Source organism: Cebus imitator, unplaced genomic scaffold (genome assembly GCF_001604975.1).
Source record: "Cebus imitator isolate Cc_AM_T3 unplaced genomic scaffold, Cebus_imitator-1.0 Scaffold14, whole genome shotgun sequence".
Classification (NCBI taxonomy): Eukaryota; Metazoa; Chordata; class Mammalia; order Primates; family Cebidae; genus Cebus; species Cebus imitator.
The window spans coordinates 11615627-11628694 of NW_016107329.1; the positions used below are offsets into that span (position 1 = coordinate 11615627).

At 44.0% G+C, this 13068-nt stretch overlaps 1 protein-coding gene across 1 annotated transcript in view; it reads right to left on the reverse strand.

The window, feature by feature from the left end:
- Window positions 1-4043: 4043 nt before the first annotated feature.
- Window positions 4044-13068, reverse strand: part of DGAT2L6 (diacylglycerol O-acyltransferase 2 like 6) — a 26512-nt gene continuing 17487 nt past the window's right edge. The window contains exons 2-7 of the mRNA XM_017502769.2: window positions 10353-10463; window positions 9871-9941; window positions 9349-9532; window positions 7747-7921; window positions 4984-5195; window positions 4044-4554 (exon numbers count right to left, since the gene is read on the reverse strand). Coding sequence (XP_017358258.1) covers window positions 4400-4554; window positions 4984-5195; window positions 7747-7921; window positions 9349-9532; window positions 9871-9941; window positions 10353-10463 — 908 coding nt within the window. The 3' untranslated portion in view covers window positions 4044-4399. The remainder of the gene's footprint in view (window positions 4555-4983; window positions 5196-7746; window positions 7922-9348; window positions 9533-9870; window positions 9942-10352; window positions 10464-13068) is intronic.

Here is a 13068-nt window from a genome sequence, read left to right on the forward strand (position 1 = left end):
GTTCGGCTGTTAAAACTTGTGCATACTTTGTGAAGTTCTTGTGTTTTTCAGCTCCATTAATTCACTTATATTCCTCTCTAAATTGTGTATTCTTGTTAACATTTCATCAAACCTTTCTTCAAAGTTCTTAGTTTCTTTGCATTGGGTTAGAACAAGTTCTTTTAATTCCCAGAAGTTTCTTATCATCCATGTTTTAAAGCTTGCTTCTGTTAATGGAACACAGTCTTTCTCCATCAGACCTTGTTCTGTTGCTGATGAGGAGCTGTGATCCCCTGTAGAGGGAGAGGCATTCTGATTTTGGGTATTCTCAGCCTTTTTAGGCTGGTTTCGTCCCTTCGTTATAGATTTATCCATCTGTGGTCTTTATATTTACTGTCTTTATAGTTGGGTTTCTGAATGGACGTCCAACTTGTTGATTCCTGGTGCTAAAATCTGAGCAACTCACTGCGCCGGCCAAAACAGCAGTGTTAAGATTGATGGTGCTTTTCTGACTCTGCACCAAGAACTGCTGCACCAAGGCCGCGGCAAAACCGCCTCGCCAGCCACAAGAGTCGCGCTGGCGACCCGTGGGGCTCCTCTGCTGGGAATCTCCTGGTGCGTGAGCAACAAAAATTGATCTGAAAGTGCGGCGTCCTCTTGTTCTCTGCGCTTTCAGTGGGAGCTACAATCCTGAGGTGCTAGTGATCAGCCATCTTGGATCTCTCTCCCAGATGTCTTTCAATGGATGAATGGTTAAACGAACTCTGGTATGTGCAGACCATGGAAAACTGCCCAGCCAACGCAAAGGAATGAACTGTGGATACATTATAATTTAGATCTTTAAGGGCATTATGCTTAGTGAAAAAAGACAATCTCAAAATATTACATACTATATGATTCCATTTGTATAATCCTTGAAATGACAAAGCTGTAGATATGGAAAGTAGATTAGTGATTGCCAGGGACAGGAACAAAGGTGGGGGTGTGTGGTTATATAGGGGTAATATGAGGAAGTTCCTCTGTGGTAATAAAACAGTCCTATATCATGATGGTCATGGGAGTTACATGAATCTATTTATGGGATCAAATTGCATAGACACACATGCTCACAAACACACATATGTGAGTGTAAAAACAGTGAAAATGGAATAAGCTTTAACGGTATTGTACTAGCATCAATTTCCTGTTTCGATATTGTACTACAGTTGCATATGATATCACCATTGTGGAAAGCTGGATAAAGGATTCAAGGGACTCTAATTTTGCAACTACCTGTAAATCTACAATTGTTTCAAAATAGAAAGCATTTAAAATTTTTTATTGTGATTTTTTTTTTACTTTAAAATATCCCACACTTTTTTCCCTTAAAACTAAATGGCTAAGTTTTTTTTAAACATTGCTCTTTCATTGAGATAGAATTCACATACCATAAACTTCACCATTTTAAAGTGTCCAATTTAGTTGCAAGGTTGTGTACCCACCATTATCTAATTCCAGAACATTTTCATCACCCCCAAAATAAACCCCTGCCCATTAGCTGTCATTCTCCTTTCCTTTCTTCCTTCACAATCTCTGGTAACCACTAATTTATTTTCTCTTTTCTCTCTCCTTCCCTCCCTCCCTGGACATTTCATAGAAATAGAATTGTACAATATATGGCCTTTTGTGTCTGTCTTCTTTCACTTACCATAATGTTTTCAAGGTTCATCTGTTTTGTAGGATGTATCATTCATTACTGCATTTATTTTTATTGCCAAATAATATTCCATTGTATGGATAGACCCCAATACATTTATCCATTCATCAGTTGCTAGACCTTTGGATTGTTTGCACTGTTTTGCTATCAGGAATAATTCTGCTGTGTTCATCTATGTACAAGTTTTTGTGTGACCATATGTTTTAAATTTGGGGGGGTATATAACTAAAAGTAGAATTGCTGGGTCATATGGTAACTCTACACTTCACTCTTTAAGGAACTGTCAAACTGTTTCCAAAGTGGCTGCACCATTTTACCATCAGCAATGCCTGAGAGTTCCAGTTTCTCCAAATCCTGATACTTGTTATTGTCTATCTTGTTTTATTGTAGTCATCCTAGTGGGCGTAAAATGGTGTCACAGTGGTTTTGATTTGCATTTCCCTAATGATTAATGATTTTGAGCACTTTTTCTTTTTCTTTTCTATTAGAGACAGGGTCTCACCCTGTCACCCAGGCTGGTGTGCGGTGATGTGATGATTGTAGGTCACTGCAGCCTTGTACTCCTGAGATCAAGCAATCCTCCCACCTCAGCCTCCTTGGTAGCTGGGAATACAGGAATGCACCACCACACCTGGCTAATTTTTCAATTTTTTGCAGAGATGGGGTCTCACTATGTTGCCCAGGCTGGTCTCGAATTCCTGGGCTCAAGCAATCCTCCCACCTGGGCCTCCCAAAGTGCTGGGATTACAGGCATTAGCCACCATATCCAACCATTACTTTTTCATTTGTATAGGTTCTTTGGATAAATGTTTATTCAAATCCTTTACTTATTTTAAAAATTGGGTTATCTTTCAGTTGTTGAGTTATAAGAATTCTTTATCGATTCTGGCTCCTAAACTCTTATGAGATATATGATTTGCAGATATTTTCTCCCATTCTGTGGGTTGTCTTTTCACTTTCTTAATGATGTCCTTTGAAGCACAAAAGTGTTTAATTATAATGGAGTCCAACTTATCTATTTTTTATTTTGTTGTTTGTGCTTTTGATGCTGTGTCTAAGAAGCCATTGTCTAGTCCAAGATTATGAAGCTTTACACCTATGTTTTCTTCCCCAAGTTTAATAGTTTTAACTTTCACTTTAGGTCTTTGATCCATTTGAGTTAATTTTTGTACATGGTATGAGGTAAGGTCCAACTTTATTTTTCTGCATGTCGATGTCCAGTTATCCCAGCATCGTTTGTTGAAGACTATTTTTTCCCACATTGAATTGTCTTGGCACCCTAGGTGAAAATCAATTGACCTTGTGTGTTCTCAATTCCATTATATTGATATAGAAAGGTTTTTTTAATTAATCAATTATTTTCCTTGAGGCCTAATATAGGACCACTGTGAGTAGAATCTGTGCCATTTTTGCCCACACTAATTTTTGTGGAGTTCCATGGGACCTCATTTAGGAAAATGAAGCTCAAACATGGGTCTCCAGAAAATGAGGAATGGGACATGGAATGGTGCATTGGAGAGAACTTTGGTTTGGAATTAGTAAGACCTGGATTTGAATGCTAGTTCTGTCCAAAGTTGTGTGGCTTTGGGCAAGCTACCTAACCTCTAGGAGCTTTAGCTACTAGAAATGGAAGTGATGACAATCTCAATCTCACTGAGCTTATGTTTAGTGTTAAGAGACAGCGGTTGTGAAAGCAATGTCATGGTCCCTGGAACATACTAGGGACTTGACATCAAGCAAACTTACAGTTGGTGCATGGTCTTGTGGTTCCCTCCCTTCTGACATAGGGTGGTTATGTGGGATCAGGAGAGGTGGGCTACCCAGCGGGTACCTGTGCCAGTTGACATGTTTCTGCTCCTGTCTCCTACACTGGGCAGCAGCTATGGTTCCATTCCCCCATTTTTTCTGTCAGGGGAAGTATGAAGGGTAGATAAAGAACAGGAAAATGGCTCTCCACAGAGCAGCTTTCTGGCCAGAAGGGAGAAATTTTCCCCAGAGGGGAAGCCCAATAGCGAGCCACAGAGCAATCAGGAAATAGAGGCATCCTGTTTCATATGTCTAGAACTTTATTTTCAGAGAAGAAACAATGTAACTGTATTGCCAATCTAGAACTCTATCACAACTGTGGGAATTCTGTCTGCTTGGACCAGGCAGCTACAGTTCAGGTTCCTGGTGTACCTTGTGGCAGTCCCCAAGTTGTAAGGAAAGGACCAGGAGGAAACAAACTGCCCCTGTTACAAATAAAGCTTCTAAGTCTAAACCTAAATAGTGACGGTGAGCTAAGATTTAGGAGAAAGGGGCACAGTATTCTTTTCTTTTTCTCTTTTCTTTAAAAGAAATTTTTTTTTAATTTTTTTTTCTTGGGGCACAGTATTCTTGTGATCAGAGAGTTGGCTGGAGTGATTCATAAAACTCCCAAACTGGGTCATTGCCCTAGAATAACCAGTGGTGATAGAGCCAACTTCTCTGGCTGACCAGCCCTCCCCAGTCCTCCACTGCCCCTCTGGTTTTCTCCTAAGCCTGCCTTAGCCACTTGGGAGAGGACTGTATTGCTAGAACTAATAATTTCCAAGCCAGAAATTATTTAATAAATGAGAGTTCTAGAAATAGGATGTAAGCTCTCTCATCCTTACAATCCTTCCCTCTCCCCGAATTCTTCTTTTCCCATGGCTCTTCTTGGATCCCATGGCTTTAGGGGTTTATTAATGGGGAATGTGGATCCTGCTATATAATTGTCAGCTCTTGGGTCTCGGGGAGGCCATATTCGACTTTGTGTTGGTCAAAGAGCTTGCGCAGGGCACTGATGTAGAGTGCATGATACTTGTCCACTGTCTTCTGGTTTGGCCTCTCAATCTTGGGAATTGGCAGAGGCTCCCCAACTATGAAAAAAGAGACAAACATCAGAGTCCCCCCCTCAATTCGAACTACCCATCCCTCACTGGGAGCCATGTACTGAAACTCAGCATCTGGCTTTCCTCCCCTTCCTTCATTCTTACCCTTTGCTCCAGCCTCATCCTGGCGGTTTTTCTCTGATCATCTAATCAAACCCATGCTCAAGAGAGTACAAGCAAGCTCAGGAGAGTGGTGACAGAATGTGTGTGAATGGTGATGTTCTTGTGGCAGTTGCCAATGTCACATCCATGAATGACCACAACTCTTATCTGTTTAGTTGTCCTGACCACCCTGCTCTCAACCACACCCATTACCCATCCCAGATGTGAGTTTGGCCCCATGGACTTGATGGATGACTTAAAGCGTGTGGGAAGTGAATGAGGAGCCAGGCCATCTGGAGATACTGGAAAGCTCACCAACAGTAGTAATGGGCCGATTGAAAGGCAGGAAGCCCCAGGATCCACGAGTGAAGCCCCGGCCATGGAAGGTACAGAAATTTAGTCCCAAGATTTTTTTGACTGTGTCCTGTAAGGTTTTTTGGAAGAACCTTAGCCACGTGCCCTCAGGGAAGGTCTCCTGATTGAAAACCTCATTCTCACCAAAGGAATAGGAAGGGACAAGGTATGCCCTGCAAAGAGAGGAACAGGAGTGTGAGCTCTCTGAGGAAGCTCCCCAGAAAAATCCTCGCTAAGGTGAGAAACCTTTCCAACCTCCCCACTGTAGAACAAGAACCTAAGCACCCAAACATCTCTAGCCACATGTCCCATTCCTGCCATGCCCCACTCTCCCAGTTGAACTCTCTGAGGGCACCTGCTGCTCTGCCTTCTCCTATGATAGGAAGAAACTAATCTCAAAAGCTCTGTCTTCATTGCACCCAGCATCCAGAGTGTTCCTTGTAAACTGCATATCTGGACATGCCACTCCTCTCAAATTCTTCTAGGGCTCCTCAGTTTGCACCATCCTGCTTCATTATGGCCTTCATGCTCTAGCCTTCCCTCCCTGGCTAGCTTTTCCTCTCCCCACTCTTTCCTTACAATCTGCTTAGCCATACTAAGTGCGCCTCGTACTCTGTCATCTAAGTGTCTTTGTACATTCTGTTCCCTCTGCGGAAGTGCCTTCCCTCTATCTTCATGTGGCTCATTCAATTTTGTGCTCAGTCTCAATTTCATCCCCTTGAAGAAACTTTGTTTGACCACCTCAGTTCCCCCAGTGCAGATTAGGTACCCCTCATCTAGTGCTTACCTCTTTTCTACACTAATACTGCCCCAACCCTGTATTACAGTCATCTTTTTACCTGTCCGACTTCCCCCGTAGACAACAAGCCGATCAAAGGCAAGAACTGGGTCATATTTATCTTTGAATCCCTAGGCCCTGGCATAGCGCCTGACATGCCATAGGTCTTCACTGAATGCCTGGGTTCTTTCTCCTTTTTGTTCTGCCTGGTAGCTCCTACTATTTCAATTCACAGTTCAGATGTTACCCGCCTATGAAACCTCTACCCTGGGTCAAGATCTTTCCATAAATTCATGCTCACATAGCACTTTATACACATTTCCATTATAGTGCTCCATTTATTTAACAAATATTAAGTTCTTTCTATGTGCCAGCACTGTTTTAGGCCCTGGAGATTGAATACAATGGATTTTTAAAAATTCCATCTTCATGGAACTTACCTTTTTTGGGAGGAAGACAATAAACATTGAAAATAGCAGGTAAAAAATAAATGATGTAGATGATCTATAAGAAGATAAGTGTAACAGGAAAAAAATAGAGCAAGATGGTCAGATAACTGTATTGAGAAGAGACTTTTTTTTTTTTTGAGATGGAGTCTCACTCTGTCACCCAGGCTGGAGTGCAGTGGCGTGATCTCAGCTCACTGCAACCTCCGTCTCCAGGGTTCAAGAGATTCTGCTGCCTCAGCCTCCCAAGTAGCTGGGACTATAGGCACATGCTGCCATGCCTGGCTAATTTTTTTGTATTTTAGTAGAGACAGAGTTTCACCGTGTTGCCCAGGCTGGTTGCGAACTCCTGGGTGCAGGCAATCTGCTTGCCTCAGCCTCCTAAAGTGCTGGGATTACAGGTGTGAGCTACCACACCCAGCTGAGAAGAGACATTTGAGCAAAGACTTGACGGAGGTAAAGGAATGAGCCAAGCAGTCATTTGGAGGAATAGTGTTCCAGGTACAGGGAACAGCTAAAGCAAAGACTCTAAGGCAGGAGTGGGTGGCCTGCTTGAGGGACAGCAAAGAGGCCAGTGTAGCTGTGATGGAGTGAGAGAAGTGGGAGAGGAGTGAGTGATGAGGACAGAGAGGCAGCTAAAGACCAGATTATTCGGCATCTTGCAAGCCCCTGTAAGGACTTTAGCTTTTACTCTGAGTGACATGGGAGCCACTGGAGCATTTTGAGTAGTGACATGATCTGACTCATGCTTAACAGGATCATTCTTGCTGAAGCTGGGAATAGACTCTTGAAGGTGGAGGAGTGGGAATAGATGCAGGAAGAGCAGTTAGAAGTGTCATAATCATCCAGGGAAAGAGATGATGATAGTAAGCCAGGGGGTGGTAGTCTAGGTACCACCAAGTGGTACCTAGAATCCAAGTGGCTGGATTCTGCATGTATTTGGTAATTACATGTGCATGGGCCTGTCTTCTTCCATACTGGACTCTGAGTTTGTGAGGACCAGGTGTTACTTTTATGTCCTACATGTGTAGTACTATGCTTGACATAGAGTGGGTGTTCAATAACTGCTGAATGAATGCGTTCTATTTCTCAAACCAGATTGTATGCTCTTTGGGTGCATGTCTTATTCATCTTTTTGATCCTCACAGCATCAAAGCTACTGCCTCCCTTGCAGTTGGTGGATTCTCAGGGCCTCTCAGTTAACAGGTTGATATAGAGTGAGACCTCACTTTCCCAGACCTCCAGCCTACCAGGCCAAAGGGCAGAAGGTAAAAGGTTTTCTTCTGCTGTTCTTTCTCCAACTTCAAGTAAGAAAAGTGCCCAATGAAATGTATCTAGAGGCCCAAACATGCCCAAGGCACAGTGTGAAGGGTAGACAGAAGGAATTAGAGTGAAGATGGGGGCCCTCTAACAGGCTTCCCAGGGAAGGGACCATTCTGGAGAGGGGTACAGATGGCCTATGGCACCCTGACAAGAGAGCACTAAAACCTAGGAACCCACCCCGTCTTCAGTGCCAACTTCACAAAACCTTTACGCTGCTTGAGGAAGAGAGTGGAGGTTCCTGGCCGGCACAAGAGAGCTTCAGTAGCTCCACCCACCACAACAACCACGGCATTGCCCGAGCCTTTCTGGGTCAGCAAGTACTTCAAGGCTGACCTACTCACGGGGCACACACCTGTGAAACCAAAGAGTCAAGTGGTAGAAAACACTTCGTGCCTGAGGATGGGGTAAGGACTTTTCCCAGGCTCTTCCTGTTGGTGACAGTTCTGTTTTCTGACTATTACTGTTTCTACCTTTCTGTCTCTGACCTTTGTGTCCTGGGTTATGACTGTCCTAGCCTAAGGTTGGTCCTTAGAGTCAGGTGTTTGCCTTGCGGGCCTGTGCTACTACAGTTGGGTCTATACTGAGTTTCTCTGCCTCCTACCATCCATAGCCTACTACATTTCAGATCAGTTGTATCTAAGCCCACCTCATCCCTCTCTACCCATGAAGCACAGCCATCTTCCACTCTGCCCAGGCTGACAACACTGGAGATCCTCTGGAGTTCTCTCCTCCAGAGGTAATCGAGACTAGCCATCACCAACCTGCTTCCCTAAGAGTGACCTGCCAAAGGGGAGCCATGGCTGGGGTTTCTGGAGAGTAGGCAGACCCCTGAGCCTGCCCAAGCCAAACTGAAATGTAGATGAATAATGGAATGTGAATAACACCCTGTTGTTTAATAACAATCATCTAGCTTTTCTCACTTCTGTCTCCCATCTTTGCCCTGTGCTCACCTTCTATTCTCTACTGGGATGGCAGAAATTCCCTCCAGGCTTTAGCCATTCAGAGAGATTCCTGCTCCAGGGCCATGCTAACCTCAGAGCAGAGTAGAAGCATCCTCTGGGACTCTAGTGGTCGGTCCCACCTGGCCCCTCCAGATAAATGTATCTTACCTTTAATGTTTGGCTTCAGTTGTTTTTTGGTGTCCAGAAGGATGACTGTTCGTCCAGAGAGAGGGACATTTGTCACAGTGCCCTGGCTTGAAGCTGACCATGGGGAAGTTGTTCTGGATACTCTGAGGAATGCCTATCCTTTATCCTTTGGCATTTTATGCAAGCGTGAAGGGGTTCCCAGGAGATAAAAGTCACGGACTAGGAGGGTGTTAGCTAGTATGATAGACTTCAAAATGTTTTTAAGACACCATGGTGTACAAATGACAGGCCCAAAGAGGCCAGCCGACATCCTAGAGAGAGCCTGGTGAAGTTTGCCTGAGCGATCCCATTCATACCTGCTTTTCCCTGCATTTGTGTTTAATTCTTGGCTTTCATCCTTGGATTTCCACTTTGGCATTGGTCCTGAATTCTAGCCTTCTGGTTCTCCCTCTGAAAAAAGTACTGGCGACTCTTATGAATGTTTGTAACTTCCCCTGCTGCCCAACCAAACCCTGCTCCCAGATCTTGGACAGAAACTAATGCTTAGCCACATACTCCTGTTACTGGCCCAGGGTGCTCTGGACTCGTTTTCTATCATGTATGCTTCAAGCAGGGAGTGATTGTCAGGACTTATTGGGGTTGCAGCTCTGAAGTAGGCCAAAAAATAGAATTAATTATTTCTTATACTCACCCATTGACATCACATATTCTCGCACAATTGGGATCCAAAATATCCCTTCCAAGGTCCCTACAAAGGGAGTGATGGATGGGAAAATCCGAGCAATGCCAGTGGCCTCAGTGGCAAAGTTGATGAAGACACCGAGAGAGAGAACGCCATGGGGGTGATTGGCAATGATGTCATGAGTCTTCACCAGCTGTTAGAGGGAGATTGAGTCAGAGCATTGGCTACAAAGGAGGAAGAAATGATGTGTGGACTCAAATCCCATCAGGTAGCCTGTTTCCCTCCAGGAGCCCCCAATCCCTGTTCGCTGGGATGTTGTTATTGTCATAGGAGTGCCAGGGCTCACGATGGTCAGAGAGGCTGCCATCCACCTGTCTCCCCACCTGCCCATCTATCTTGGGCCCTTGCTCTGCATTATGACTCTGGGTCTCAACATTCACTGCTGACCACCAAAACCTCTGAAAACATGGAGCTGAGTAGGGAACAAGAGTCTGGACAACAGGGACTGAGGGCACCCAGAAGGGTAGTCACCTTTATTGGGAAGTAATTTTGGAAATACTTCCAGAGGGTCCAGTTTCGTACCCAAGCTGAACGCCTGCCACCTGTGGGTACAGAAGGGAAGAGAAGAGTACATAGGGCATTGCAGTCCGTTTACCTCTCCCAGAAGAGGAGAGTTCTGCCTGAAATCCTCAGGTCACAGGAGGGGCCTCCTTCTGACACCTCAGACTCTAAATACTGTCCCTGAATCCAATCCCCAGGACATAGGAAGCTCCTTCTCCGCTAGAGCTGACCAGAAAGGTGACAGGAAAATAGTCTGAGGAGACCTCAACCTCATAATTCTTCCTGAGCAGCCTGGTAGAGACCTCTGTCCCTGCTGAATTTTGCTCTCTGTTCTCCCTCCCCTTCCTCTCCTTCTCCCCTACCCTGAGTTCTCCGCCTCCCCCTCCCCCTCCCTCTGCCTGTGCTTCCATCCTTGGGCCAAACAGGACCACCATTGTGCCCCTGTCTCTTACCTTGACTGTGGGTGTTCCAGTCATAGGCAAGCCAGGTTAAGGAGAGCACAGCCAAGGACCAGAACTTACTGAACAGCAGAAAGTAGGGTATAAGGAGAATGGGAATAGCTCCTGAGGAGACACAAAGGGTTCAAGCCTTTTAGTTCCCTTCAAATTTTAGTATACCTCTCATAACCCCGCCCTCTGCTCTACACTACTGGAGCAGAGCTAGGCCGGTGTGGGACCCTTCTCTCCTCCTCCCCTCTTCCCTAACCCCTCACACTCCACTTGTCTCTGCTGTCGTCTAGGCAAGCCTCCAAGCCCTTGGATCTGGGTCTCCTTGATGGCCAAACTCTGAATTGAAGAAAGAGCAGAATCATGAAGCTGGGGTCAAAGGTCAGTACAGCTTGGTGAATGGGAAGAAGAGCACATTGGTCTGGTAGCTGACATCCCCATTCTGGGACCTCTGGAAATTCTTTCTGAAAGCTTGACCCTCTTTCCTTTGCTGAACTCCTAAGTCTGCATATTCCAGCAGGGAGGTTACCTGCAGTGTACAGGCTGTTTGATGCTGAAAAGTAAACACGGATTAAAAACCATTCTACTAGGCCAGGTGTGGTGGCTCTCGCCTGTAATCCTAGCAATTCGGGAGGCCAAAACAAGAGGACAGCTTGAACCTAGGAGTTTGAGACCAGCCTGGGCAACAAAGCAAGATCCTATCTTTAACAACAAAAAACATTTTACTGTGTTCATTTTGTTCCATTCAAAAGTGTCACAAATGTTCAGAAGGGGAAGTCTGTGTTTGTAAATGGCCACAGCAGCCAGTAATTACAAACATGATAGATCTTACAGCAGTGGGAATGAATTCCATTAAAAAATCTGCATTCATGAGAAAGAGAGGCTAAGTATATATGTGGTTAATTTAAAAAGACCTAGCTAAGGGAATGACTTCTTTGACCAGGTACCATGTCATGGCAGATAAAAGTTTCAAAGAAGGGGAAGAAACTCAAGAGTTACCTTCCAGCTCTTTGTCTCTTGCATTTTGGATGTAAATATAACTGGAAAAAGGCTGAGTGGACAGTGCTTTAAATAGTCATGTTATGGAGTAGAAGAAACCTTGTGCTAGGCTGAATTCCCCTGATAAGCACTGGTTGAGATGGTTGTTGTAAGCATTTGAATTAGACAGGAAAGGGTGGTGGGAGGAATTTTATGGGAAGCCTGCCATGGAGAAAAGCCTTGATATCTATGCCCTTCATCAAAGAGGAGAGTAAATTTGCCAGTTAAGCTTCAGAAGAAAACTCAGATGAAGTAAAATAAGAATCATCACTAATTAAAGTTAGCCTAATTGTATCATTTCTTTTATATCTTGTTTCAAATAATTTTTTTTTTGGTATCCCCAGTGTTTAGAAGAGAGCTTGGCATACAGTAGGTGTTCAACAAATATCTGTAGACCGACTGAAAAAGAAATAAGCAAATGTTTTCTCTCTTCAATAATAAATGATTACTATTGGTCAGCATGTATTGTATTATTTAAATGTGATGTTATTTAAAAAGTGTAGATAGGTTAGTTGTGTGCCTTTTATCTCATTCATTTATCCACGAGTCCTAAAGGCAGTCTAAGAGCCCTTACATGGGCAACACCATCCCCCTTGTGGAATCTAGTGGAACTGCAGGTGTGGCCCGGCAGGAAACCAAGAACTTTTTTTTTTTTTTTTTTTTTTTGAGATGGAGTTTTGCTCTTGTTGCCCAGGCTGGACTGCAGTGGCACGATCTTGGCTCACTACAACCTCCGCCTCCCAGGTTCAAGCGATTCTCCTGCCTCAGGCTCCCGAGTAGCTTGGATTACAGGCATGCACCACCACACCCGGATAATTTTGTATTTTTAGTAGAGACGGGGTTTCGCCATGTTGGACAGGCTGGTTTCAAACTCCTGACCTCAAGTGATCCACCTGCCTCAGCCTCCCAAAGTGCTGGGATTACAGGCGTGAGCCACCACGGCTGGCCAAGAACGTTTTTTGAGAGTAAGTTTTCCATACCCAGCCTGAGTGTCATCAGTGTCGTGCACGGTAACAAAAGTGGAATTTAAAGATATAGGAGAAAACAGACGCCAAATGTGGAAGAGCTGAATTTCACTGAAAAAGAGTTTCGTGACCTAAAGTGAGGGTATCTGAAGAAGGAATGATGAAGAACAAGCATTTATATATGTGTGACATTCCCTGAGGTATTATGGCCTTGATACCAGGAGATGGTTCCAATTTCTCTTGTCACATTCAAGTGACGTGTCTTGGACAGGGTTGTCAAAGAGAAAGTTCACATAGGTAGCCTCCTAATTTAGTTTGTAGTGAAGATGTTCAAGCCATTCTAATATATGTGCATTGGTAGTTCATCATAATTTTAACTTGCATTTCTCTAGTAGCTAATGGTGTGTAACAGCTTTTCATGTGCTTGTCTGCTTTCTATATATCCTCTTTGGTGAAGTGTCCATTCAAATCTTTTGCCCATTTTTCAGTTGGGTTGTTTGTTTTCTTACTGCTGACTTTTGATAGTTCTTTATGCATTTTGGATGTAAGTTCTTTGTCTGATATGTGATTTGCAAACACTTTCTCCTAGTCTGTGTCTATCTTTCATTCTTGTAACAGGGTCCTTTATAGAGCAAAAACTTTTAATATTGATGAAGTCCAGTTTATTTTTATTTTATTTTATTTTTTTACAGATTGTGCTTTTGGTGTCAAACTGAAAG